Source organism: Eulemur rufifrons, chromosome 15 (assembly GCF_041146395.1).
Source record: "Eulemur rufifrons isolate Redbay chromosome 15, OSU_ERuf_1, whole genome shotgun sequence".
Lineage (NCBI taxonomy): Eukaryota > Metazoa > Chordata > Mammalia > Primates > Lemuridae > Eulemur > Eulemur rufifrons.
Window position 1 is genome coordinate 64,144,885 of NC_090997.1, and position 23,883 is coordinate 64,168,767.

General features: G+C 38.8%; 1 protein-coding gene across 1 annotated transcript in view; it reads left to right on the forward strand.

Moving 5' to 3' along the window:
* Positions 1-21,508, forward strand: part of SLC16A10 (solute carrier family 16 member 10) — a 99,846-nt gene extending 78,338 nt beyond the window's left edge. Inside the window, exons 4-6 of the mRNA XM_069488079.1 lie at positions 6,853-6,996; positions 16,795-17,023; positions 20,333-21,508. Of these exons, the coding sequence (XP_069344180.1) occupies positions 6,853-6,996; positions 16,795-17,023; positions 20,333-20,565 (606 nt within the window). The 3' untranslated portion in view covers positions 20,566-21,508. The remainder of the gene's footprint in view (positions 1-6,852; positions 6,997-16,794; positions 17,024-20,332) is intronic.
* The last annotated feature ends 2,375 nt before the right edge of the window (positions 21,509-23,883 follow it).

Here is a 23,883-nt window from a genome sequence, read left to right on the forward strand (position 1 = left end):
ATCTAATCAATGAATATCTGTTATTGGCCATAAAGTCCTATTTCAACGTTTTTTGGCATAAAGAGCTTAATTTTATGTACCCAAGTCTATGGAGTTAGTTTTCTTCAACCTGTAATCACCTCACTTGGCTCATTGGTGTACAATTCTCACGCAAAACTTCCTAAAGGAATGCCCCACTTGTTTTAATTTGTGTCCTTTTCTGACCAAAAACAGAGATAGAAGAAACACAGTTGTTTAAAAAAGAAAGAAAAAAGCCAAAACAAACCCTCTCATTCCATTCAAAGATTTCTGTTCATCCTACTTTGAAGTCAAAGGGTAATGTAAAGTTTTGATTTGCAACAAACTCTGAGATTATCCATTAACCACTCTAGCAGGCTTTCCACTCCCTTTCAAACATATATCTATTTTTTAAAGGGGCCAGTCTCTTTTCTTTGAGTTTACCTTTTAAAAAAGTATATTTAAGCAGAATGATCTAGAGTTATGGTGTAGCTTTTCAAATGTTGGATGGATATATTCTTAGAAAGCATTCCAAACTACATGCAAATGAGAAGCAACAAGCTGAAGCTGCTAATCTCTGGTGTGAACAGCAATGAGTAAAACTGCTCTGAATTTAGTATCCCTATTGGAAAGTAGGTAGTTGAAGAAATCAGTTTGAATTCCATAATCACTGAAAATGTTATGTAGCATTTATTATCCCATTTTTGGGTGTACCATGTGAATGTAAAAGATACAGCTGCCTTCCCTTCCCCAAAGAGTTTGTTCACCTAGAGACAAAATGAATGCACATGTTGTCCACCCCTCTTTTCAGTTTTATGATGTGTATCTGAAGAGGAAGGGCAGAGATCAGAGAATCAAAATCATCACAGACAAGGACAGATGATGACTGACTGAAATCTTTTTATCCTCCAAGAACATAGTTAACTGTAGCAGTAGTGGAATATCGGGCGGGGCGTTGTTTGCTTTTGCTCAGTTCTGCAAAGACGTGTAGTTCCTTAAGCCCCACAGTCTGCGGTGCTCCACCGGGCCTGTCATTGCCCTGCTTTCCTGGCCTTTGTTAGTACTTTGTACATGAGTTCGTCAGCTGTCACTCCAAGTCCACTGTTACAAATTAAATTATTTTTGTTTGAAGAGTCTGCAGTAATTCCCATTCTTCTTTAACCACTATTCCTCAAAGCTATATAGTCTAACTTGTGTGTACCAAAGTTTTATCCTATTGTTTAAGTAATATGTTCCATGAAAGGACCGTGTATGTGAAGCGACTCCCAAATGTGAAGAAAGGAGCTGAAAAACCAAAGAATGAGGCAGACAATAACCAGTTTGCTGGTAGAAGATGATTGATTTATTAGGGAAACTTACTAACAGAAGCATGGCCTTGGGCAGCTGCAAGACAGGGAGATCTCCACATAACAACCCTCAGACCCAGGGCTTATATCTTGGGGAAAAAGTGTACTTGCTCCGGGAGGAATATGTAGGTGGTTACGGGTGTCACAGCCTATGGTGTATGCAGCACATCCAGGGTTGTTTTGGAGGAAAGACAGAACTTGCAGTGAGAATAGGTGTTCCTACATAAAGAGTAATATATCAACTTGATATTTTGGAGGCATTCCTGGACATTTAAATAGATTAGCATTTAAAATAAATTCACTCTTGTCCCCACAAATAAATTGCATAAACATTAAAGATTTTAAGCAAAGAGTACTCATCCTCTCTTCTAATTGCTTCACTAGAGCAAAAAGAAAAAGTACTCATCCCCTTAAAAAGGGGAGGAGGGGAGGATAATGAGGCTGATGACCATCACCACCAAATAACACAATCTGAGAAAACAGTACAGTGGGTCATTATTAGACCTTTTTGACCGGTGGCACCCTTGCCTTGCAGGTGTGTACCACCACTGGGTTTCATGGGCTTCTGTAAATAAAGTGATTTGTGGTCCCCCTCTATTGGGCATTCTTCTACTGTGAAACCATTTGGTGAAGAGAAGCTTGAGTTTCTAATGCACTTTCGTCAGTGTTATGAGAGCTGATTTTGTACTATAGCCACCCATTTAACTTCCTTCATGATTGATTATATGAGAGCCAGAGGACTGTGCCTTGGATTCTCAGTGGAAGAACACCATCTGTCTCCAAGTGTCTTGCACTGCAGCTCCCATGGAGGAGAGAGGTGGAGAGGAGAGACATCAGGGCTGAGGCCATTCCAGTGACATGATCACTTCCTCAAAACATGGGATCTGCCTCTGGTCTCTAGTGAAGGGAGAGGAACCTTCCTTCAGTGAGCTGATCAGAAACATGTTATCCACACAGAACGGTGTACCACCATTTAGTTGAAGTGGGCATGACTAAAGGAAAGGGAAACTTGCACTAGTTTACCTTTTTTTCCTTCTTCTTTCACTCAGAGATATAAAATGAGCAGATGTTTTGGGATGTCATTCTTGATTATCTTTGGACAACAAAACAATAAATAGGGTTTCACACAATCTAAAAATGGCTTTTGTGTGCAAGAACAGGATCTCTGAAAAAAATGTGTAAAAAATGGCTTTTGTGGTCAGTGAAAGCTGTTGTTGTTTGAATGATGAAAAATGTTTTAGGTGCAGCTGGTGTTCAAGATGCCAATCAGCAAAGTTTTGTTAATCCCCTGTAAGTGCACAGCCTTGGATTAAACACACGTTAGAGGAGGCTGAGGCAGTAGGATTGCTTGAGCCCAAGAGTTTGAGGTTGCTATGAGCTAGGCTGACGCCAGGGCACTCTAGCCTGGGCAACAGAGTGAGACTCTGTCTCAAAAAAAAAAAAAAAAGAAAACAAAAAAAAAACACATTACAGAGTATAAATAAAAGACTAATTCCTGCCCTAAAGAAATTTACACATTCAGATAAAGTCTAATTTATCTTTAAAGTTAACTATAAACAAGTGCTCTACAAAAAAAAATATCCCCTGTGTAGGCAATGACCTCTAGTATAAGCTTTATATTGGTTTAAAAATAAATTAGGTTAAGTATGAAAACATCTCTTCAACATTTTCATGTCTCTACCCATGTAACTCTTTATTAGAAATATAAGTTTTGCCCAATATTCTTTTTTGTTTTTTTTTGAGACAGAGTCTCGCTTTGTTGCCCGGGCTAGAGTGAGTGCCGTGGCGTCAGCCTAGCTCACAGCAACCTCAAACTCCTGGCTTAAGCGATCCTACCGCCTCAGCCTCCCTACTAGCTGGGACTACAGGCACGCGCCACCATGCCCGGCTAATTTTTTTCTATATATATTTTAGTTGGCCAGATAATTTCTTTCTATTTTTTAGTAGAGACGGGGTCTTGCTCTTGCTCAGGCTGGTCTCAAACTCCTGACCTTGAGCGATCCACCCGCCTCGGCCTCCCAGAGTGCTAGGATTACAGGCGTGAGCCACCGCACCCGGCCTTCTTTTTTTCTTCTATTTTTGTTGCCACATGAACTCAAAGTTTTGCCCAATGTTCATACTTTCTGCTGAACTAAAGTGCATACCAGTCTCCAGAAGATGAGAAATGGGCAGAAATTTGTAAAACAGTCAGCAGCAGTCATGGGAGGACCAGGCTACAAAGAGAACACACCAGACCTCTTGGGTCTTGCCGCCTCGGGGAGGAAGGATCTCTAGGATCCACAGGTCCAGCATCCTCAGATTGCCTCACTCACTGACCGAACACACTTTTTTAGTTTGCACATTTTGGTGGGGGGTGGGGAGGGAGTATTAGAAGCTTTCTTTATTTAAATAACAACAATAACAAAATTTGATGAAATAATGTCCCATATAATTAAAGAGCTAAGTTTCCACTTAAGCATAATTTGAATTACCCAATTTACCCTCTTTCAAAAGACCCCAAACGTTTCACCTTATTATTCCTTTGAAGGATTACAAACTAGAGCAAGCAGGGGGCAAAAATAACCACTAATAAAGAATAATAGCAATCTGGCAGCAGATGTTCTTGGTTTCATCAAAAGAATGACTGGCAAATTCAGTCTTGTGAATACTAAAGAAAGTTTCTTGAGAACTCATAATAGATCCTTTTGGTGCTTTCTGAAGTGGATCAATACATTGGGGTCTGGATTTAAATTCCAAATAAAGCCAATGAGTGCACATTAATTATATCCCACCTGCCTTAGATCAGGTCTTTCATTTTTCTCCAGAATTCATCACTTTCAATTTTGTCTAATCTCAGTTGCTGGAGAGTGATAAAGTCCTGGAGAAATAAGCCAGTTTGAAGTCACCTTCATCAACAGTGTCTTGTCTTTGCAGCCACAAGTGGATTTCTTAAGCATAGTGGAAGCCACATAAGTAACTTTAAATTTTCTAGTAGCCACATTAAAAAGTAAAAAGAAACAAATGAAATTAGTTTTGTGATATATTTTATTAATATTTAACCAATATAGCCAAAATACTGCAACATGAATCAATACTTAAAAATTACTGAGATATCATGCATGCTTTTTTTTCCCACTGAGACTTCTAAATCCTCTGTGTGTTTTACACTTATAGCATCTTTCAATTCAAACTAGCTGTATTTCAGTGCTCAATCGGCCACAGAGTGCTAGCATGGTGTGTCTAAGGAAACAGCTGGAGGTGAGCTTGTGATAGCAAAGCAGAAGTCTTTATCTGTCAAACCAGAAGTTTGAGTTTTACTCTAGGGGATAGGGGAGCCATAAAAGGATCTTAAGCAAGAGAAGTGACATTTTTTTATTTTGAACTTAACCTAGTAGCCTCAGGGAATATAGGTTAGAGGGGAGAGACTTAGGAGTGGGTGCTCAAGCAAGAAGCATGTTTAGAAGGCTGCGGTAATGGCTCAGGTGAGGAGTAATAAGAATGGAATTCAAATACTGTGGGGAACATGGACGAAAGGAAGCAAGTCTGAAAGATTTAGGTGGTAACATCATCGGGATTGAATTTGAAGAGAGGGAGATGGTGTAATCTAAGATAGTTGTCAGGTTTCTGCCTTGGGTAGTAAGGCCAAAAATAGTAGTATTAAGTGAAATAGGGGGAGATGAGTTCAGCATGGAGCGTATTGACTTTGAGGTGCCTTTGAGACAGGCAGGTGTGTATGTCTAGTTTTACATGAAGAGTCTGCTCAAGAATGTGCAGAGAAGCTAACAAGGCTCAGTAGGAACACTTAATACCTAAGCTGCCAAATGAAAACTGTAGGCAGTAACAAGAAGTTAGAAAGTCAAAGAGGGTACAAGAGGCAGCAGAAATGTGGAGAGGAAAGAACATATTAGCATGTTTAACTGACATTGTGAGTAAACCTGTCCTACTGGGCCAGATAGGATTAAGGGCTGAGATCAAAGCTGGCCTAATGCAGTTTGCAGACATGTTTTGTTTGGCTTTTGTAGAGTTGGATCACACAGTATTCTAAATTTAAGGGCCAAAATTTTCACACAAAATCCAGATTTCTGATTTTTCTTTAAAATAAAAGGTGGCTGGGAGTTAGATCTGGCAACGTTGGTAGTCATGTATGGTAATAATCCTTGAAGTGTATGCCCTTTCTCTCCAGTGAATCTGTTTTAATCCTTTATGTTATTTGGTTGGGCCCTGTAGAAATGTGAATTTTCTATTTCTGAGCCAAGGATCAGCAGGTAATAAAAGTACAAAGATAGATTAGCAACAGATTATGGAGGGTTTTGAATACCAAACTAAGGGGTGTAAATGTAGGCAGTGAGCAACCTTTGAATAAGGAATTGATGAGATTAAAGCCATATTTAGGAGGATTATTCTGGAATAGTATGAAAATACAGACGTTAGGGAGAATGGTTACTAGTTTTCAAAGAAGACAGTGTTGAGATATACAAATGGGCTTAGAAAATGCAAAATGAAAGTGTCTTAAGGAGATGTCATCCAGAAAGACTACTCCCTGCCATGTGGGAACCATATGGGCCATTGAACTTGGTGGGAAATTTGCTTGCAGACTTCCAGACTCAGGCTGATGTTTGATGTAGAGGACAATGATTGTTAGGTATTATGGAAAAGTCAAACAAAATACGCTTACTTACTGTTTATCAATGGCCCACAGGTGACTACAGGCACTGTTCTAAGTAGACTGTAAATGGAGGGGAAAGGTCCTTTTAATAAAAGGCAAAAATTAATATCTGAGTATTATTAACTGTGTGCCAAGCACTATTCTAAGCTCTTTACACGATATTTTATTTAATCCTCATAACCACCCTCTGAAGTAGGTATTATTGCAATTTCCATTTTATAAATAAGGAAACTGAGATCCTAGAGGTTAAGAACTTACCCAAAGTCGCAAGGCTGATAAGGATGGAACCAGAACTTGAACCAAGCAGTCTGACTCTCCAGAGGTTTATCTTTGAACTATGTTAAATTGCCTCTGAATCTTTATTTGTTCTCACCTGGGCAACTTCATAGGTTGAGAATATTATGCTTTCATCCTGGAAGCTTTAGTATACTTATTTCAGGGCCATCGGTTTGGGTCACGTCATCCTAGAAGAAATGAAACTCAAGAATTGACCCTTTAACTGTCTTTTAGGGAGTAGATAATGTGCTAGGTCCTTGGGTGACCTTGAGAGAACAAGGTTGTGGTGTGTTCAAAGGTCCGTCCTCTTCCTTTAGTTAATGGCTTAATGTTAGCTTATCAAGTGTATGTTGGTAACTCTTTACTGGGAAAACTTCTATTTCTTTTTGTGCAAGCTAGATCATATTAGATTTTGTTCATATGTTTTCATGAAAAATTACCACAGAATGAATTTTATAACTACTTAAATTTGGAAGGGGGTGAGAGTCCATAACATTGTAGGAAAACAAAGGCATTTGATGCATAGCCTCAAACTGTGTCAAGTTTTCCTACCATATATGTTGTGGTTTCCTTCTCTTTGGTCTACAGATGAAATATGTGGAGGAAAGATTTCAAGATGAAAAAAATAAAGAGGTGGTTCTCATGTGTATTGGCGTCACTTCAGGAGTTGGACGACTGCTCTTTGGCCGGATTGCAGATTATGTACCTGGTGTGAAGAAGGTTTATCTGCAGGTACTTTTTTACACCTTTTCCCTAACAAAGCTATTCTTATTACCTGATGGCTCATTAAATATACTCATATGCTTACATTTTTTTTTATAAAAATAAGAAACATTTTCTAGAACATAACTTCTACAGGCATTTTTTCAAGAACAAAATCAGTATGAGTTTAGGTTTTTAACATGAGAAATTGGCAGTGAAACAACAATCTTCTTTGTTTTGTCGTGGAACTCCACCAAACCAAAATGGTTTTTGCCCATTACTTTTTCTAAGAATTTTTTTTGGCATAGTTCTCACAGTCATGTGCAGATCCTGTGCCTTTTGCAATGTCTTGTGAAATTTGAGTGCATGTGTAACCTTTGAGCTTCTTTATTGAAAATTGCCCCCTGGGTGTTGTGGGGTATGCATAAAAATATGCTAATTCCAAGATCATTACTGACACTTATTTAACAGAACAGGTATTTAAGTGACTCCTTCATGCTGGATACTGTGCGAAATGCTGCAGAGTTAAATGAAACATGGTCTGTGCCCTCAGTCGCTAGCTGATAGTCTCTTAGGAGACAAATACTAAGCAGTGTTGCAGCGCAGTGGAATAATGAGTATGCTAGGTGGTGCCATGGAAACAGAGGCACCGAGCTTCTGAATCACTAGTGAGGTCTGAGCAGTGTTAAGAGGTGAGGACTAGGTATGTAGATAAGGAAGATAGAGAAAGATGCTCCAAGCAGAGGAAACCACATGGGCAAAGATGTAGTAGTGTCGACGTGGGATATTACATCTGGGAAACTGAATGTTCGAGTAAAATCAAGGGAGAATAGTAGATGGATTGATTGTGGGTACAGGCAGGAAGCAGGTTGGCAAGAGCCTGTACATACATGAAAGAGGATGAACTCTATCTGGACATCTACCAGGAGCCATTAAAGGATTTTAAGCCAGGGATTAACATGAGTTATGTTGTATAAAGATCAATCTGGAAACTGTGAAGGGTGGAATGGAGTGGAGGAGGGGGCAAGAGTTGAGATAGTCACAAAATGCCACATATTAAATGATTCCATTTATATGAAATGTCCAGAATAGGCAGAGCCATAGAGAAAGAAGGTAGATTGGTGGTTATCAGGGGCTGGGGGAAGGAAGGGATGGGGAGTAACTGCTACTGGGTATGGGGTTTCTTTGTGGGGTGAAGAAAATGTTCTAAAATTAGTGGTGATGGTTGCACGATGTTGTGAATGTACTAACACCCACTGAATTGTACACTTTAAGTGGGTGAATTTTATGGTATATGGGTTATATCTCAATAAAGCTATTATTTAAAAAAGAGTGGAGGCACAGGGACTAGCTGGAGACTATTGAAGTAGTCTAGGCAGGAAGAACCAAGGGATATACAGAGTAAACAAGGAATACAGAAGATGAGAATTTGATGGAGCCACTTGAGCTGGATCTAAGATTTGTGGCTTGGGACAGAGTAGATGGTTTTGCTATCTTGTCAAGATTAGTAATTCAGTAAATCCACGTAGGATGATGAGGTTTTTTTGCCATGTTAAGTTTGTGGTGTCTGTGAGAAAGCCAAATTGAGTTTGGAGCTCATAGGAGAGTCTGGATAAGAGACCTGTGGGACAAGGGCTTCCAAGGGAGTAGCCAGGTTGGTAAGAAAAAAAGAGGGACTAGAATGTTTCTAGGGGCAGGAGTGGTCAGCAATGTCAGTAGCTAGTGAGAGGGAAACTAAAAGTTTTCCATTGGATTTAGCAACAGAGAGGCCATTAGGGATCTTACAGAGAATGGTTTCAGTAGAGTGGCAGGTGCAAAAGACTGATCATGGTGTGTTGAACAAATGGAAATATAGAAACTTTGTCCAAAAGGTTGGCTGTGGAAGGGAGGTAAAGGAGAGCCATAGGGGGAATTTAATATTGAGAGATTTAGCATGTCTACCTGTTACAGAGGAGAGGCAGTACTTGAACAGGATCCTGAAAAAGAGGTGAAATTTTAACACAGGAAAATGATTGCCCCAGCCCTTTAAGGGAGGTACTGTCATTATCTCTACTTATACTTTTTTCTTTTTCTTTTTTTCTTTTTAGAGACAGGTTCTCACTCTGTCACCCAGGCTGGAGTGCAGTGGCACGATCATAGCTCATTGCATTCATAAACTCCTGGACTCAAGTGATCTACCCAACTCAGCCTGCCAAGTAGTTGGGACTATAGGCACGTGCCACCATGCCCAGCTGATTTTTTAATTTTTTGTAAAAGCAGGGTCTTACTATGTTGTTCAGGCTGGTCTCGAACTCCTGGCCTCCAGTGATCCTCCTGCCTTGGCCTCCCAAAGTGCTAGGATTACAGGTGTGAGCAACCACATCTGACTATTTCTACTTACAGATGTGAACACTGAGGAACAGAGAAACTACCTTACTGTGGGTATCTGTGTGTATATAGGTCCAGGCAGACAGTCACAGGCAAGTGTCTGTTCACACAGCTAGAAGGAAGTGTAGACAGTTGGTAGTGTGCTACTTTTGAAATGTATTTATTATATTACGATCATTCCCTCCTTTATCAATACATCACTGTAGATATCCTTGTCTGACATTTAGCTGAACATTTATAGTCTTGTTCTCAAATGCCAGCGGAGCCCTCTGATGCACATTTGTTGCATTACAGATTGTCAGCTTCCTTTTTATTCATTCAAAAAATTATAAGGACCTCCTGTGCTCCAAGCACCAGCCTAGATCTGCCAGATACCAACAGGACAGACATGGTCCCTGAGTTCCTAAAGCAAGACTGAGGGAGGAAAAAGCTGAGTGTGTTTGGGGATTTAAGAAGACAGGGAGAGTGACATGGGAAGAGACTGGAAAGCTAGGAGGGGCCAGATTATACAGGGCCTTGAAAGCCAAGATGAAGAGATTTTGCTTTCAGTATAGTGGGCCTCTATTAGAGAATGTTGGTCTGATTTTGCATTTTAAGATCACTGTGATTGCTCTGTATGTGGAAGATGGACTACAGGGAGGGAAACATGAGTACAAGAGGGGAGGAAGACCAGTTGGGAGATAATACAGTGGTGCAGGTGAGAGAGGCCTGGACTAAGATGCTATAATGGATGAAGTCATGATATATTTTATACGTCAGTGTTTTACTTCAAAACAACTTTTGAAAGTTTTCCCCCTACAAATGGGGCAAATAGGTCATTTGCAACATTTTGGGAGCACATTTTAATACTTGAATATTTCAAGTAATTTACAAAAGAAAATATAGCCTTTCTTAACTTGTCCCATGTTGGTCTGCAGTCACAAAGTAGTAAGTTAAAAGTCAGTATTGTGGGTCAGATATTTCTTTTTTTTTTTTTTTTTTTTGAGACAGAGTCTCACTTTGTTGCCCAGGCTAGAGTGAGTGCCGTGGCGTCAGCCTAGCTCACAGCAACCTCAAACTCCTGGGCTCAAGTGATCCTCCTGTCTCAGCCTCCCGAGTAGCTGGGACTACAGGCATGCGCCACTATGCCCGGCTAATTTTTCTATATATATATTTTTAGTTGTCCATATAATTTTTTTCTATTTTTAGTAGAGACGGGGTCTCGCTCTTGCTCAGGCTGGTCTCGAACTCCTGACCTTGAGCGATCCACCCGCCTCGGCCTCCCAGATTTCTAGGATTACAGGCGTGAGCCACCGCGCCCGGCCAGATATTTCATTTTGGATCAAAGGTTAGCCACAACCTGGCTTCTTTTAGGTCTTATCTAATTTTTTCATCTAAATGTAGAGCAGTGTTGGGGCACCCAGCAGTACATGCTGAGTCACAGGTGTGATGGCTGCATTCCAGACAGGCCTGTGAAGGAGTAAGAAAGTCTTCAGTGTGTCCTGTGACTGCTGGGAGCCCTGCATAGACTCCACCTTGTGAACACAGAGGCACAGGAGACCACACAGGCCCAACCCATGCAGGCTACTGGACTCACTCCCACAGTCCCTCCCCTCTGCCTCTCCTTTTTCCTGGCTTCCCTGCCCCAACTTCCCAGACACTCAGTGTGGTTTTTGATTCTTGGCTCGCTCTTCTCTGCTACAACTGACTCTAGCTCTGCCTGTTTGTTCATTCCTCTTTCTCCCTCTCTGCCTCCCTGGCTGTCTGCCTTTTGGCCCAGCCTTTTCAGGATTAGAGTGTTCTTCTGCTTACCTTCCCTTCTTCCCTTTCACTGGTAGTGTGTTTTCTCAGATGTAACCACTCCCTGCTTTTGTCTATTATAGCCCAACCTCATGGGGCTGTGACAGTTCTCTTCCCTCCTTGTCTCCTTGAAGCCAGTTCTGAGTAGCAGCCAGGCCTAGAACACTAGTGACATAGACACTTTTCACAACCCTCCCACATGATCTAGTTTCGGATCACACTCATCCCCAGTTTGGGAGGCTGCAGAGCAGAAGAGCACAGGCTCTGGAGTGAGAAACCAGTTCACCCTAGTTCTACCACCAACTTGTCTTCAAAACTGACATCAGGCTGTGGTGAGGATTCTTGATGACAGCTTATGTAAAGTGCTTGGTCCGGGCTGGATGATTAATAAATCCTTGCTTTATTATGTTTTAATATTCTATTAAATACTGAAGGCTGATGGTGATTTGGAATAGGTCTCAAAAAAGGAGACCTAGTTATCCTAAATTAGAGTCTTTGCTTATAATTAAAAAATTCTTTTTTTGTAGAGACAGGGTCTCACTGTGTTGCCCAGGCTGGTATCCAACTCTTGGCCTCAAGCAATCCTCCCACCTTGGTCTCCCAAAGTGCTGGGATTACAGTTGTGAGCCACTGTGCCTGGCCCTAGAGTCTGTGCTTACAGATAACAGAGTTTAGGAATATATCTGACACTTTTGCTTAACAGTTCTGAATTTAAATTTCCATCAAGGTATTTTCAACCTAACAATTCTAAGTGCTGAGTGAAGTCCACTGCTCCTGCCAGAAGAGATGATTGAATTGCATTATATAGAATAATAATGATTAAAGAAAATCTTCACAAAAGTTCCTGGGGTATATATACTTTATTGGGAGAGGAAAGGCTGCATGTGCCCTGGTATCATCTTAACATTTTCCCTAACCTCACAGGTCTTTCTAATTACCATTGAATTACTACAGATTTGTTAATATGTAAGTGTTTTAGAAGGGTGAGAGTGTTTCGAAGGTTTGAAAGTTATAACTTTGCATGTGAGAATTGAAAACTTTGGATTTAGATCACTTTTCCATTGTGTCATTTATCTCTGTGACATGGACATATGCAGACATCATGTCCACGTATACAAAGCGGACAACCCAGACAACATATGTGTGTGCATAGGAATGGTCTGGGAGGATGCAAACCAAACTGTTGAATGGTTATTCCTGAGGGGGAGGTGGGCATGAGTTGAGGGTGGGAGGGGGTTGAAGGAAAACTTTCATACATTACTGTGTACATTTCTCTCAGGTTGAATTTGTTAAAGAATGTATTCATGAGTTACTTTTGTAACTTAGAAAAATTAATGACTTTGATATCTACCTTCCTGTGTAAGCTTCCTCTTCCAGTTCAGGTAGAGTAAACTGATCAATGTTGCCCAATTTTTTTTTTTTCATTCCATCTTAGCATTTTACATTTTCCTAAAGATGTCTTGGGATGAGGGTATATACTTTAACAAACCTAAGATATTTACAAAATAGTATCCAAATACTTAACAATTGTCCAGCCTAAATAAAGAATCAGAGATCCCATATTCATAGTCTCATTTTTTAATTTTTCATTTTTTTGGAGATAGGGTAATCTCACCATGTTGCCTAGGCTGGTCTCAAACTCCTGGCCTCAAGTGATCCTCTTGCCTCAGCCTCCCGAATAGCTGGGATTATAGGCTCAAGCCACTGTGCCCTGCCATAATCTCATCTAGACTGGCACTGGGCGTGACTACGTCAAGTGCCAGTTCCTCTATCAGGTGGAAAGGATAATACTCATGTGCCATGGAAAAGGTTGAACAGACCCCCTGTGAAACACTTAGAAAGTATTATGGTCTCTGAGTACTTCAGAAGACACCAGCCACATCAGGCTATGTGGCCTGAACATTTCTCTTTAGTTTGTGAAGGACCAGCAGAACTCTGCTGCCAACTCTTTTCTGTCCTGAGTGCCTAGCCAGAGGCTCTGAAAGTCTGGAAAGTTGATACTGAATAAACTTACAGGATCAACACTTGAATCTAACTGTGGCCAATTAAGTGTCTGTCTCCAAAAATGCCTTCTGCTTATTCAGGTGCAGCTCATTTTTCCTCTTGAGCTACACTTAGATTCCTGAGGAAAACTTAACCTGACATTTCTCCCAGAATGTTTTCTTTGTGATAACAAAGAAATGGGAAAGGTAATAGCACAAGAAATTTTTATCCTTATGAACGCAAACTAACTCACAGGGGGTTAATTCTTTTAGAGCCTGTGGTACTATAACAAAAGATACTTCCTTGGATGGTTTTAAGAAAACAAAAGCAATGTAGACATCTAAACTGTCATTGTCTAATGTCAGTGCCAGAGCCTACAAGAAAATTAGGAGCCTCTGAATCTCTTATTTGAATCTAACCAGAGCTGCTATGTTTGAAAGAGAAAAAAAAAAAAAGATTGTATATAATACTAAGTTTATTCACCCTTTAAACTGGATCCCAGTATGTACAGATCAATATTTATTTTGGAAAGTGATGAGGAAGTACTGAACCTCTTATATGTACAGTTTACTAAACCTTGGCATGTGTTCCTGGTGACTTGGGTGTCCCTGTGTATGAGGAACAGGTGTTTTCTCACCAGCGTGGCCTACTTACCTCCTAATTTAGCTACGTTTTGGGTAGAAACATCTTCTGGGAAAGAGCATCACTAGTATAGCTACAAATAAGGTAGAAGCAGTGAGTTATTTTTCTGAGAAATGCTTTAAGAATAAATGTGTAGGCTGGGTGCAATGGCTCACGCCTGTAATCCTAGCACTCTGGGGAGCCGAGGTGGGCGGATCATTTGAGCTCAGGAGTTCTAGACCAGCCTGAGCAAGAGCAAGACCCCATCTCTACTAAAAAAATAGAAAGAAATTAGCTGGACAGCTTAAAATATATAGAAAAAATTAGCCGGACATGGTGGCATCTGCCTGTAGTCCAAGCTACTTGGGAGCCTGAGGCAAAAGGATTGCTTGAGCCCAGGAGTTTGAGGTTGCTGTGAGCTAGGCTGATGCCACAGCACTCTAGCCCGGGCAACAGAGTGAGACTGTGTCTCAAAAAAAAAAAAAAAAAAGAATAAATGTGTAAATTTCTATAAACTCAAGTCTTAAAGGAAAACTAAAAATTTTACTGTTAAATAACAACTAAATTAATAAATCATTGTCAAATAATTGAAAAAGAATATAAATTAATATAGTTTGAATTGAGAAAAGGAGACTTGCAGACAGGTAAAGTATTAAGAAATAATATGCTTAAAATATATACTAATAAATTTGAAACTCTTAAGTGAATAATCTTTTACAAAACTGACCAAAAACCAAAAATTTGAAGAGACCAAAAATGGATGGAGAAATCAGGAAAATTACTAAATGTAAAGTGCCTGGACTCATGTTATATAAATTGTTCCAAGAAAGCATTCACAATTAAGCAAAACTGACTTTGTTCCAACTACTGCATTAGGCTTCCAACATTCACTAAATATAAAACTCTACAGAGCTGGTTTTCTTATCTTGAAAGAAATTTGTACTGAACAAAATAGGAAAAGAACATGAAACACATTAAAAGAAAAAAATATATTCTTGAAAGCTAACCTAGTATAATTATAATGGTGTGGTTGGGAATGTTTGGTCTGTGGTTTTACCAATTAAATCCATTGACTCTGGCCCTGTAGTGTCGTAAAGTTTTATTCTAGATTCTCTGGAGTTTGTCATTATAGATACGTTTCTAAGATTTAAATAACTTTCTATGTTATCTCCTTTTGTGTTTGTAGATAGAATAAAAATGTATCTGTGATTAGGAATATTAAGGTTTGTCTGGTTAGTTTTTCAATAAAAATAACTACTTAAAGCCTTGCCTATTTGTTAATTTCAACCCCCTTTCTACATTTTGATTTCTCTTTAGATCTCTTTTTGTCTTGATAAATGGGAAGCATCAGGAAGTCTTTACTTGCTCATAGTCACAATGAGCTAGAACCTGATCTTGTTCCTCTGAGCCCTAGTTCTTTCCAACCTACCAGGCTGTAAGCCCAATGATTACTCACTGCTAAGAAATTATGTTTGTGCTTTCATGGAAGGTGGGTTGGAGAAAAGAATATTTAATTAGAAAATAAAAATCAGGAGAAATGGGGAGATTGTGTTCTTTAGAAATGCTAGTGTGAAGTGCCAGGTTTATCTTTCAAATAGTCAACTCAGATTCTTAAATGTATCATAATTTTACCATAAAACCATATTTTAGTAACGAAGAAAGATTTACTCAGTTATATGGTATGATAATATGAAGAAGAGAACTAACCTGGATGTGAAACATTTTTCAAAAGCATGTTTCTTATTGTGATGTCCGCAGGCCACTTGTGTTAAAGTTTGTGAAAACCACTCTTTCTGAATCACCCTGAAATCACACTCTGCACCTTAAGAGCCCCTCAAGTTGTGAGTTGCTGCCCTGAGGTGTCCTACCAAGCTTGGTCTTCCATAGGCGCACTAGTGGGTCCTAGGAAAAACAGAGCAGATGAAGACAGCGATCCAAACAGCTGCTTTGGCTGGCCTTTCCCTTTCTCCCCAGCCCAGCTGTCATTGGAGGGCACCCTCCCGGAGCAGTTGTACCCATTGCCTGCTGCTGCCCACGTGGACTGTGGGGTCCAGGCTGGCTCCATCTTGTAAGCTTTGGGCACATTACTTAACCTCTCCCGACATCATCTTCATCTGTAAAATGGGGATAACATTAATACTCACCTCATACAGTTGCTAGGATCACCAGTATCACCAGTGAGATAATCCATCTGAAGTGCTTAGAACAATGCCTAGCACTTAGTAAACACTACAGAAATGATAGTTGCTATCATATGCATACTTTTTTTAAAAAGTCTGATGCTTTTTAAGATATTTTTTCTGCTAACTAGTGAATTTTCCAGTTTTAAATAGTTTTGTGCCTTAAAAAAGTTACTGAATTATCTGTTTCCTCCTTTTTTGTACCAAAGATATTTTGCATATATAACTGTGGCAGCATATAGAACACTTCGTTTGCACTTATTTATTTAAATGTCCATTTCTGTATAACCCAAGGGTAGGAGCCCAGTCTTATGCATTGTTGACATCTCTAGCACATGGCACGAGGCCTACCATATGGGAGGCAGAATCAGGTGTCTGATTCTATTAACTTCTCTAACACTGAAATGAAGGTGTTCAATGGCTCAAAATAAATACTCTGAACCTTAATTCTAGATAAATATTAAATATATCTATAACATTTGCTAATGAGGTATATATAGTTTCAAAGGTGAAAAAACAGTCAAGTGTTTGATGAATGAATTTGAGTTGATTGAGCACTGACCAGGTGCAAGATCTTTAAACCTCATAATATCTAGTCCCAAGATGAATGGTTTACAGATTCTGACTTCAAAGAGTTTGCAGTCTGGGAGGGAAAGTAAATATATAAAAACAGTTATTTTCTTCTTAATTACTTAATGGAAATGTTGAGAAAGTGCCAGGGGAACTTGGGGGAGATGATTATGGGAGTTGATTATGTATATAAAATCAAGGCAAACTAGGCAGCGGCAGGGGGCAAAGGGGATATCCAGTAATACTTGGAAATCCTCAGCACACTGCTCAGTAGTCGTGACATTCCCTTTTGCTGAGAACAGAGTTGACATTGTGGTGTCTGTCCTAGGTACTCTCCTTCTTCTTCATCGGTCTGATGTCCATGATGATTCCCCTGTGTAGCATCTTCGGGGCCCTCATTGCTGTCTGTCTCATTATGGGTCTCTTCGATGGATGCTTCATTTCTATTATGGCCCCCATAGCCTTTGAGTTAGTTGGTGCCCAGGATGTCTCCCAAGCAATTGGATTTCTGCTCGGATTCATGTCTGTTCCCATGACCGTGGGCCCACCCATTGCAGGTAAATACTATGATTCTCCAGTCATTATATTAATTCATAGCATTTTCTACTTCAGGTCCTAAATAGCACTTATAGGTAAGACATATTATAATTTATTGATTACTGGTCTTTTGCTTTTATGTGTGCCTTATCTATTAACATTTTTCACAAGACTAGCTGTAGACGGTATATTGAAAAAGTTTGCTGGAGAGTCCCTCTTATGCTTACTGGCATCTAAAACACTCAATAAAATGTGTAAAAGTAAGCTTCTGAGCTTTAAGCATTTAAAATTCCTACATTTCACTTAGTATGTGCTTTAGAAGAATGGGAACATGTTTTTTTAAAAAGATGAAGATTCTGAAAAATTTCTAAATATGTACACTTTGTGTAAGAGATCATGCAGCTCCCTGAAGAATAGTTGATGAAAAATCACATTTACTGCAAACAACCCAAATGTCCATCAATGGATGAGTAGATTAAACACAGCGGGGTATATCCACAGTGGAATATTATTTAGCCATAAAAAGAAATAAAGTACTATACTGATGCATGTTACCTACCACGCGGGTAAACCTCAAGAACATTATGCTAAGTAAAAGAAGCCAAATATAAAAGAACTCATATATTATATGATTCCTTTTATGTGAAATATCCAGAATAGGTAAATTCATACAGACAGAAAACAGATTAATGGTTGCCAGGGAGTGGAAGGAAGGAGGATTGGGGAATAACTACTGAGTGGGGATGGAACGTCCTTTTGGCATGATGAAAATATTTTAGAACTAGGTAGAAGTGGTAATTGCACAACATTGTGATGTACTAAATGCCACTGAATTGTTCACTTTGAAATGGCTAATTTTATGTTATGTGAATTCTGCCTTTAGAAATCCTTTGAATAACAGTATAAAGATATCTCATGTTCAGTATTATTGGGTGCTGGTGTGAATTAGTATTAGAATATTTGATATAATTAAGATAAAATTTATATGTACCATCATCTGCATTTGGCACATGAGGAGCTTAGTGAAAGTCCAGTTTAATTCATTCTCAAACCCTGAACAATATTTCCAGTCGTGAATCAAGCAAGCAGAGTTACTACTGAGCAGACCAAGTAGAGTTTCAGTTTAAAAGGTCACAGTCTCTCTGTGGGAGAACCCTCCACTCCTTCTTCTCTCCCGCAGGTAATATACTGTTCACTCTTTTTTTTATACCCTACAGGCTTAGTTTTAAGGTTTCCAAGTTCACAGCAGATTATAAAATAGCACTTTAGCAGTAATGGTGTTTGCTACTCGAAGTGTCTGTTAACAGAACAAGAATAAGGAAGGTAAAGGAAACTCCCAAAACTGAAGAATGACACCACACAGGAACCGAAAGCAGAAAGCCCCTAGCTGACCAGTAGGTTCTGGGTGCATTATAGTATTACAGCAAAACATAATCATTAATGTTCATAAGAATGAAAGGTTCAGTTTTATATGGAATAGTCTGATTCAAAAATTAAAAATATAGTATATTTACAGGTATTGTATATTTTATATTTGTATGCAGAATCAATGTACACATTTTTGTGTGTTGGTATTTAACTAGACAAATGCTCAGCTATTTAACAAAGTCACATAAATATTCAGTATAGTATGTTCCCTGGACATTTCAGATAACTGAAGTTTTATAGTAAAAGTTACAAAAGTTCAAAAACACTAAGATAATTTTTAAAACCCCGAGTCACCTGGGTGCCGGGGCTCATGCCTATAATCCTAGCACTCTGGGAGGCCAAGGCAGGAGGATGGCCTGAGGTCAACAGTTTGAGACCAGCCTGAGCAATAGCAAGACCCTGTCTCTACAAAAAATACAAAAATTAGCTGGGCGTGGTGGCACGCTCCTGTAGTCCCAGCTACTCAGGAGGCTGAGGCAGGAGGATCGCTGGAGCCTAGGAGTTAGGGGTTGTAGTGAGCTATGATGACGCCACTGCACTCTAGGGTGACAGAGCAAGACTCTGTCTCCAAACAAACCAACAAAAATAAACACCAAACCTGAGTCCTGGTATTTGTTAGAGAAATTAGAAATAATGAGTACTCTAAATAATGGTTTTCAGAATTAGTTTCACAAACACGTCCTTATATTTTAATGTTATGTTATGGTTTTTTTTCTTTCTTTTTTTTTATTTTGAGACAGAGTCTCACTCTGTTGCCCGGGCTAGAGTGTCGTGGCATCAGCTTAGCTCACAGCAACCTCAAACTCCTGGGCTCAAGCAATCCAACTGCCTCAGCCTCCCGAGTAGCTGGGACTATAGGCATGCACCACCATGCCCGGCTAAGTTTTTCTATATATTTTTAGTTGTCTGGTTAATTTCTTTATATTTTTTAGTAGAGATGGGGTCTTGCTCTTGCTCAGGCTGGTCTCGAACTCCTGACCTCAAGTGATCCTCCCACCTCGGCCTCCCAGAGTGCTAGGATTACAGGCGTGAGCCACTGCGCCCGGCCATTATGTTTTAATGTTTTTTGTTTTGTTTTGAGACAGTCTTGTTCTGTCGCCCTGGCTAGACTGCAATGGTGTGATCATAGCTCCCTGTAATATCACACTCCTAGGCTCAAGCAATCTTCCTGCCTCAGCCTCCTGAGCAGCTGGGACTACAGGCACGCACCACCACACCCAGCTAATTTTTCTATTTTTCACAGAGACAGGATCTTGCTATTGCTCAGGCTGGTCTTGAACTCCTGACCTCAAGGAATCCTCCTGCCTCGGCCTCCCAGAGTTCTGGGATTACTGGTGTGAGCCACTGTACCTGGCCTGTTATGTTTTAATGTTAACGTTGTTTAATGTATTTAACTACCTAGCTTTTTCATCCTCTTAGATTTATAATTTTCCATGATTTTGGATTATAATTTAAAATAGTTTCACGGTATTTCATAAACAAACAATTAGGCTGAAGAACAGTTTGAAAGGTAGACACATTTGGAATTATGTGTGCATGAAAGAAGTTTCAGCCAGATGGTCTGTCCACCTTCAGCTGAATTAAGGATGCTTACACCTTATGTCAGAATGCCCCAACTGGCCTCTAAGGGGGTTTGAGAAAGGCAAAGCTTGGTTGCAGATATTCTTTTAAAGTAATACTTTGGTATGAAAACCTAAAGGCCTGCACTTTGTGACAAGATTAAAGATATAAAATCTTTTCCTCCCTCATTTCAGGAAAGGTTTATATTTCAGATCCATTTCCTAAAAAATGTCTGATGTTTGAGGTGAAATTAGGTTGAGACTAGGCCATCGGTGTAACTGATCTGAGACCCCTAAGAGCCACACTTGTTCTCTCTTGGTGACAGCTTTTTCCCTCCTCAGGGTTACTTCGGGACAAGCTGGGCTCCTATGATGTGGCATTCTACCTCGCTGGGATCCCTCCCCTTATTGGAGGTGCTGTGCTTTGTTTTATTCCATGGATCCATAGTAAGAAGCAAAGAGAGATCAGTAAGACCACTGGAGGAGAAAAGATGGAGAAAATGTTGGAGAACCAGAACTCTCTGCTGTCAAGCTCATCTGGAATCTTCAAGAAAGAATCCGATTCTATTATTTAATGTCTTATATACCTCTGCCAGACTGGACTTGCTTTCGAATTTTAAGCAAGTTTTCCTTTTATATGAATTGCAAATTTCTTATTTTTTTAATCACATGCTAGGAATAGCATAGTAATTGGGAAATAGAACCCTTATTACTACAAGAACCATTTTTCTGCCACTGATTAGCTGTCTGGTATTTCCATGAGTCTGAGCGCAGAGACTGGCACATGAAAACATGTCTGAAAGTCAAATATTATGAAAATTTGAAGCTATCTCAGTAAAAAGCAGCTTTGGAAACTGTGAATGCTATTTAGCTTATATAAATATTTAAAAATACCTCAAGCTATACTGAAAGGGTTACAGTTTGGTTAGGACTGAAATATTTTGTTTGTTGTCTCACATGGTGTATCTTTAGTTCTTGTACCTCCGTTTTAATTTCTTCTGCTCTTTGGAAAATTTTTTTCCAAAAAATCTTTGCAAAATTTAAGCCTGGATTCTAAATAATACCAAATCTACCTAAACCTCAAGTCTGTGTTAAAGTAGCTTGCCTGCTGCTAAATGAGCTATGAAATTAAGGTATTCTGACTTGCTCTAATGTCGAGGGACCTTCTGGGAACAGATGCTAACAGTGTGTTTAGAATCAATATGTGAGATGAAGAGGATCCTGATCATAAGGGCAGAGCTGTTCAGAAAGCAGGCATCTCTTCTATTTAAGTTTATGACATTGTTCCCTTTGCATTTGCAGTGTGTTTTATTATACTTAAGTAGCCAAAAGCACCCCAAATTTCTGAATTTGTTTAAATTGTAACAATAAAGTAAAATAGAATGCATGAAAGATATTCTTGCAATTTTAACTTAGAATTTTTCTGACTTCTGGAATTGTTAGTGCTAGGACCTGATATTTAAACAAAGTTTTACTGGGCCATGTTATCAAGTAGCAACTATAGGCACAAATTGGGGAAAGGGGCAAAACCGTTTATATTAGTGAAGAAAATATCTATTTCTGATAGAAACAGTTGCTTAAATTGGTTTATGAAATTTATGAGTCTTAAAAGGTTAAAGTACTTATGCAAAGAACCAAGTACTACATTTCCAAAACTTTCCGGTAAAAATTTGCATACATATGAATTTATCTTAGTATGCTCCCCATTAACACACCCGTTATTTTTTGCATTTACATATAATCATGAGAAAGCTATTAGTTTGAGGACCTAAAATTCAAAGCAAAGTCATGCCATGCCCTATACTCATTTACAAAAACAGAAACAGTTTCCTATATTCCTGAAATTTTACTTTAGTATTTCAGACCTTTAAAAGTTAATACTTTTGATTGTGAAGACATTCAGTAACTTACTATGCCATACACAGTCACAACTTACTACTTCCAACAGTTCCATATTTCATAAGCGGACTTAGGTAATTTGTCTGTGGAAGGTTCTGTTGCAGAAAAAAAAAAAAACTACATTTTGACCACACTACCCTTTCATGTTCTTATTTTAAGCTTTTAGAAAATGATTTAGACACGACAATATGTTAACAAATTCTTCATTCATGTTCAGTTACGTACAACATTACTTCCTTGTTATAATGAGTGCTTTTGAGAAGTTAAAAAAAAAAATTACAGCTAAGACCAATCATCAAACATCCCATTATAAATGTTAATATTAGTTTGTAGTTTTAGCATGACTCCTAAAGATAACCCTCCAAATTTCACAGAAAGGGTATTTCAAAACTGGAAAATTTACTCTGTAAAGACCTTCAAAATGTTTTTCTTTTCAAAATTTGGCTGATTTTAGAGAGGAAAAAAAAAAGGCAATAATCTGGAACCCAAAGACTTGTCTTGCTTGTTAGTTTCCACATTAAAATAGCAAAGTGGACCGGGTGCAGTGGCTCATGCCTATAATCCTAGCACTCTGGGAGGCTGAGGCGGGAGGATTGCTTGAGGTCAGGAGTTCGAGACTAGCCTGAGCAAGGGTGAGACCCCCCCATCTGTACCAAAAATGGAAAAAATTAGCCAGGCGTGGTGGCATGCACCTGTAGTCCCAGCTTCTTGGGAGGCTGAGGCAGGAGGGTCACTCAAGCCCAGGCATTTGAGGTTTCAGTGCGCTACAATGATGCCACTGCACTCTACCCAGTGTGACAAAGGAAGACTCTGTCTCAAAAAAAAAAAAAAAAAGCAAAGTGACTTAAATATTTATAATAAAACTTAGAATCTCAGAATAAAATCTCAGAATATTGTGTTTGTGTATATATTACACACACATAGTTTTCAGTTTAATGGAATGAATCAAACTGGATCTATAATACCGAAAAAGCTCTGCTATAATAGACTCTCATGGAGAATACACTGCTGTAATAATATTAATATAAAGTTAGAAAAAGTATAAAGGTAAGATGCTAAATTCCATAAAATACATTTTTAGTAACATGTTTGGTAGGAAAAGTTCTAAAAGTCTAAAATATACAAATCAAGAAAATGAACATTTTAATATTCATAAAAATTTGTGTTTTAAATCAAGAACTATTACTTTAGTCAAAGTAAACCCTTTCTAATTTCTGAAAGGAATGTCACTGTTATAATAAAGTGACCTGATAAGCCTAAATTTTTTTTTGTCCAATCGAGATACTTTTCTGAGAGGAAAAGAATAGAGAGTCAGAATTTGCTTTTTTGTCTCATCATCCTATTTCTAATAGGACTCAGAAAATTCTCAAATTCAAAACGTTCTAGCATTTGAGACCAACAATAACATAAGCAAGGGAGCAATCATTCCTCTTTATAGAAACTCTGGGTCAGATACTATTTTAACAGATGCCCAAGAAGCTTCCAGAAATGTTTTGGTTAACTTTTATTGCAACAGATATTATTAGGATCCACTCATTAAGTAATATTAATAATATACCACCCAGATTATTGATACCTTACTCAAAATCTGTTAATCTCTTTTATCATAGTCGCAATGTTTACTTTATAAACCTGCTACAAGACTTGTCATTTCCACTGAAAATTGCATAGTTCTTGGATTAAGCTTCAAATTCTCTAAGTAAATAGAGAAAAGACTTCATTTACACTTCATGATCCATATTATCTGTTTATACATGTTTGAAGACAATCCCATAGGTTCTGCCCAAGTGTGGAGAAACCTTTAATACTATTAGCTTCAGTTTCTCACACTTTTAAGTGTACACTTAGTTATAAAGTAAACATGTTTATTTCTGATAATTCTAGTCCTCTTAGCTGCATTTAAGAATATTTTAATTTATACCAATGTTACTCTAAACTATCCTATGTCCAGATGACTTTTGATGTTAAATCAGTGGAAAACTGAATAGAAAATG